Source organism: Arachis hypogaea, chromosome 3 (genome assembly GCF_003086295.3).
Source record: "Arachis hypogaea cultivar Tifrunner chromosome 3, arahy.Tifrunner.gnm2.J5K5, whole genome shotgun sequence".
Taxonomy (NCBI): Eukaryota; Viridiplantae; Streptophyta; class Magnoliopsida; order Fabales; family Fabaceae; genus Arachis; species Arachis hypogaea.
In genome coordinates, this window is record NC_092038.1 from 116,270,040 (window position 1) to 116,275,915 (window position 5,876).

The 5,876-nt window shown below is 40.5% G+C and overlaps 1 protein-coding gene across 1 annotated transcript; it reads left to right on the forward strand.

Moving 5' to 3' along the window:
• Window positions 1-491: 491 nt before the first annotated feature.
• LOC112790993 (auxin response factor 2B-like) lies at window positions 492-5,438 on the forward strand. Its single transcript, XM_072233292.1, is given in 16 exon segments — window positions 492-931; window positions 1,031-1,143; window positions 1,238-1,333; window positions 1,444-1,500; window positions 1,617-1,772; window positions 1,871-1,955; window positions 2,077-2,167; window positions 2,250-2,414; window positions 2,607-2,726; window positions 2,881-2,956; window positions 3,038-3,092; window positions 3,095-3,208; window positions 3,304-4,217; window positions 4,307-4,497; window positions 4,590-4,789; window positions 4,934-5,438. Coding segments are annotated over 15 exon segments (2,529 nt in total). The 5' UTR covers window positions 492-813; the 3' UTR covers window positions 4,768-4,789; window positions 4,934-5,438.
• The last annotated feature ends 438 nt before the right edge of the window (window positions 5,439-5,876 follow it).

The window sequence follows — 5,876 nt, forward strand, 5'->3', positions numbered from 1 at the left end:
TCATGAAGCAATTAGAAACTACCCTTTGAAAAATATTTGTCAGATGAAGAACAATACTTCAACTTAGAAATTACTTTTTGAATATAATTTATAAATTGTTATTTTTATTATATCAAATTAAGATATTATTGTAGTAGTACTAACTAATTTTATGTCTATCTTTGTATTAATTGTTTTTAGAATTTAAAAGTTGGTTATTCTTAAAATGTTGGTGAATATATGTATTTTAAATTTTTGATTATTTTATATTTTTTATTTATGTGGGATCGATTTTACCAATTCAACCAATAATTTATCGATTGAACCAATAAATCAATAAACTAATAACATGATCGGTATGATCATTGGTTCGGTTCTTACAACTATTATCTTACTCGGCAATCCCCACCCGGCCCCCATTCAATCACTCATGTGTCCCGTTAACGGCGCTTATCACCGGCTGTAGCCGGTTGCCATCGAAAGTGGTTTAAGAATTGACCGCGGTTGAAATAATTGCACGCAGTTTTGACCACTCTAGTTAAGTCTTCTCCCTCCGACAGTGCTGCTGCTCATTCAACCATTTCTCAGCTCACACACACGCACAGAGAGGAAAAATAAATAACACAAAAAGAAACAATAATTTAGAGAGAGAAAGAGTGTGTGTGTTTGAGAATTTGAGGGTTGCGTTTGTTTGTGTAGATTCTGGACTGTAGAAGAAGGGAAGAGACGAAGCTAAAAGATTTTCGGTTGTTTTTCCTTTTTCTTGTTTCTGTGATGTGAAAGAGTTTGTGCGTGTGTGTTTTTTGAGAGATCTGAGAGTGCGAGGAAGAAGTAATGGCATCAACAGAGGAATTGATGAACAGAAAAGTGGAAACCAACAACAACAATGGTGGAATGAACGCAGCAGAGGCTCAAAATGCTTCTTCTTCTTCTTCATCGTCATCAGCTAGAGGTATGTGTCTTTTAGCTTCTCATTTTTTATGGTTTCTCATGAGAAGCATTTGGTTCGTGGAGCGTGATTTGAGTATCTGGTTTGGCTTTGTTTTCACAGACGCGGAAGCTGCGCTTTACAAGGAGCTATGGCACGCATGTGCAGGTCCCCTTGTGACAGTGCCGAAAGAAGGAGAGCTCGTCTTCTATTTCCCTCAAGGACATATTGAGCAGGTTTAGCACCTTTCTCTCTTGTTTTCAATAATAAATTCTCCATTTCGGAGGTTCTACCTGTTCTTCCTTCTCTAATGGATATTTCTTTCTGTAGGTGGAGGCGTCCACGAATCAGGTTGCGGAGCAGCATATGCCGGTTTACGATCTCCCGTCCAAGATCCTTTGTCGCGTCATCAACGTCATGCTCAAGGTACTCTGAAATTGGATGGACGAGATTCCTGAATTTCTTGTTTTCTTATTTTTTAGATTCCTGAATTTCTTGTTTTCCAATTTTCCTAATTTTTTTACTGAAAATTTCAGGCGGAGCCGGACACGGATGAGGTGTTTGCTCAATTGACTTTACTTCCGGAGCCAAATGTAAGTTATCCACTTGTTTTTGGCTTTTGGCTTGGTAGTTGTTGAATAACTTGTTTCTTTTCTCTCTCTCTCTCTCTAATTGTTTTTTTTGGGAAATTGGATCTTAAATTTCACAGCAAGATGAGAATGCCGTGGAGAAAGCGACTCCGCCAGCTCCGCCGCCACGATTTCACGTGCATTCGTTTTGCAAGACTCTAACGGCATCCGACACTAGTACTCATGGTGGATTTTCAGTGTTGAGACGACACGCTGACGAGTGTCTTCCTCCCTTGGTATGGGTTTCACCATTCGTTGTTATCAGTTCTTGTATCTGGGTTCATTACAGCTGAATTTGGAGGATTTATCATCGATTCTGTTTGTTTGTGAACAGGACATGTCAAAGCAGCCACCCACCCAGGAACTGGTGGCCAAGGATCTCCATGGAAATGAGTGGCGATTCAGGCATATCTTTCGCGGTAATTACTCATTTTTCTAGCAGTTATATGACATACGTAGGAGAGGCATATCTTTTGTTTGGATAGTGTATCTTTTGTGTTATTTCTTTTGTCTGTCACTGAGGAGGCCTGAAAATTCCAGGTCAACCGCGCAGACACTTACTACAAAGTGGTTGGAGTGTTTTTGTCAGCTCCAAGAGGCTGGTTGCTGGGGATGCATTTATATTTCTGAGGTTTGTTATTTCGTGAGTGGGGTTTCTAAGATGTCACTGCTTTTGTTATTCTATTTAGTATGACTAATTTAGTAAGTTCCAGAGGTGAGAATGGGGAACTTCGAGTTGGTGTCAGGCGCGCAATGAGACAGCAGGGTAATGTTCCATCATCAGTTATCTCTAGCCACAGCATGCATCTTGGTGTGCTTGCAACTGCATGGCATGCCATCTTGACCGGGACCATGTTCACTGTTTATTACAAGCCGAGGTTTGTAATCCCCCCCCCCCCCCCAAAAAAAAGCTATGTCCATCTCAAGCTTGCAATAATTTATTATTGAATATTATGGGTGTGGGTGGCTAGGTGCCTGCATGCACTCATGGGTTGGTTTGATTGTTTGTTTCTTGCTGTTTGATTGCCCATTGTGGGATTTACCGTAATTCGTTCCATATTTATTTGCAGGACCAGTCCAGCTGAATTCATTGTACCATATGATCAGTATATGGAGTCTCTTAAAAACAATTATACTATAGGATTGCGGTTCAAAATGAGGTTTGAAGGTGAAGAGGCTCCTGAGCAAAGGTAGGATTGGTTAATGTGTCTTAGTCATATATTGTGATTTTCTTTTTCTTTTATGTCTCTTGTTTGTTTATGAAATTTGGATGTATTGCATTATTATTAATAAACATACAATTTGATGGAAGAAATTCCTGGCCTTGGCATGTTAAATTTGTAGGTTCACTGGTACTATTGTTGGGATTGAAGATGCCGACTCCAAGAGGTGGCCAGAATCCAAATGGAGAAGTCTAAAGGTTGTTCTCTTGTTTTTATGATAGTGGCTGCTTTGACAGGCATGTTTTAGACAAGTTCCTCATGTGTGATGTGTCTTTCAGGTGAGATGGGACGAAACATCTACCATACCTCGTCCTGAGAGAGTTTCCCCTTGGAAATAGAGCCTGCTCTTGCTCCGCCAGCTCTAAACCCTCTTCCAATGCCCAGGCCTAAAAGGCCTCGTTCGAATGCCATTCCATCATCCCCAGATTCTTCTGTTCTTACTCGTGAAGGTATGTATAGGATAAGTGACATTGGATCTTCGGTGTTTAAGTATTCTTTCTTGCTGGTTATGTGAATTCTGATACATTCTTTTGTGGTTAGACAGCATCATCTAAAGCGAGCGTAGACCCTTTACCACCAAGCGGATTTCCAAGGGTCTTGCAAGGTCAAGAATTCTCGACCTTGCGGGGCAACTTTGCAGAAAGTAATGAGTCGGATACTGCTGAGAAGTCTGTCGTGTGGCCACCAGCAGTAGATGATGAGAAGATTGATGTTGTTTCTACTTCTAGACGGTATGGGCCAGAGAGCTGGATGTCAATGGGGAGGCATGAGCTGCCATACTCGGATCTTCTTTCAGGCTTTGGAGCCAATGGAGATCCTTCTTCCCGGTCATCCTTGATTGATCAGTCTGATTCTGTTGCTAACCCTGGTAGAAAGCATTTATTAGATCGTGAAGGCAAAACTAATGTGCCAAGTAGCAGTCCATGGTCTGTAATACCTTCTAGTTTATCACTCAACCTCTTGGAGCCTAATGCAAAAGTTTCTGCCCAAGGTGGTGATGCAGCTTACCAAATTCGAGGGAACTTGAGGTATGGTGCATTTGGTGAATACCCTGTGCTTCATGGTCATAAAGTTGAGAATTCACATGGAAACTTGTCAATGCCACCACCACCTCTTGCTCAATATGAGAGTCCTCGTTCCAAGGAACTGCTGCGTAAACCGAAATCAGCGAAAACCTCTGATGTTGCAAGACCCAAAGATGGTGACTGCAAACTATTTGGCATCTCACTTCTCAGTAGCCCACCTGCACCAGAGACTCCTACATCACAAAGAAATGTTGCAAGTGAGACAGTGAGTCACACGTACCCCACACACCAGCATCGTACATTTGAAAATGAACAGAAGTCTGAAAATTCAATGGGCTCTAAAGCAACAGATGGTCTAGCTGTAGTCGATGAGCTGCATCTGAGAGATGTTCAACTCAAACCACATAGTGGTTCTGCTAGGAGTTGCACTAAAGTAAGATTCTTTAGTGTTCGATGGACTTTAAAGAAAATAACAGGTTGGACTTTTTCTGGTAAAATTAATCTATTGTTTTTTTATTTTAGGTTCACAAGAAGGGGATTGCCCTTGGTAGGTCAGTGGATCTTACGAAATTCAGTGGCTATGGTGAATTAATTGCTGAATTGGATCAGTTGTTTGAATTTGGGGGTGAACTGATATCTGCCAAAAAGGACTGGCTTACTGTATACACTGACAATGAGGGCGACATGATGCTTGTTGGTGATGATCCATGGCAGTAAGGATCACTATTAATTACACATCTTAGTATTAAATCGTATATTTTCTTAAGAATGGGGAGATCATTTGCTTTCATTCTGTTTAATTCAGGGAGTTTTGTGCAATGGTACGTAAAATTTACATCTATCCCAGAGAGGAGATCCAGAAAATGAGCCCTGGTACTTTAAGTTCAAAAAACGAAGAGAACCAGTTGGCTAGTGAAGGTGTTGATGCACAAGAAATCAGATGCCAGCAGCATCACCCAACTTCAACGCCTGATCATTCATAGATTTGTTTCCTGTAGCTTCCAGGTAACCCTGTTCTCACCTACTCCTATAAGCACCAGAGTCAATGATGTTTTCCATCCCCCAATTCATGTTGTTGCATTGCGTGAACTTTGAACCTTAGTTTCCTGGAAGAATCTTCCGGTCTAACTTAACTTTGTCTTGATCCAGATTCCGGACTGGAGTGGATATATAGTATGGGACGACTGTTAGAAGCCATCCAGTTGGAGAATATGACCATATGAAGAAATTTCCAATTCTGAACTTGACTGCTTCTGAAGTACACGCATGTATTTGGAATCAGAATATGGATGGCATGAACGGGTATCCATCCAATTTTGGACCATGTCGTGGAATGAGTAGTATTAGTATATATGCATTTCTAGTAATAGGCTTATGTCTTGATCAAGGTGATATGGTGGGTTATGTTGGCCTTGCATTTTTCAACAATCCTGCCGTGTACATAGTTATTCTACCGTATCCTTAGAACCCCAACCCATTAATTAATGTAACTATGTTTCATATACAAGGGCGGTTTATCTGATTGTTAAATTTGATTGTCTCTTTATTTTAGTGATAACTTGTGCCAGTATATGAGAACTCATCGGAGATCATTATCATTGTGGATATCAATTTGGATTTTGCAACATGTATAATATAATTATAATTCTGTGCCTTTCCACATTTGTGCCTTGGTGTTTGGTGGGTGAGGTAGCATTACGGTCATAGGGTTTCCGCGTGAACGGTGAAGATTAAAATTCTAGTCATATCCTGATAGAAGAAAGTGGACACTTTGGTCAGAAAATCTTGATGGGGATTTGAAAATTATGTAGTAGTGTAATGTGTCGTGGGTAATTGTTGATGTGGCATTACTACTTGCAATGTGGTCCTCTCTAGTTTCTAGTTTCTACCGATGTTACGTGATAAAGCTTCCTTCCTAGAAAGCACCAAGGTCGAAGGTCCAATTATAGTTTTTCATTTAAATAAAAACACAACTTTTCAACCAGAAACACAAACGCTATTGTAGCACGTTGTGGACTCATCATCTTCCATGTTCTGTCCTTTATGTCTATAAAGCTTTGGCCCTAAGGGTTGGTCATTTATTTTGATTACT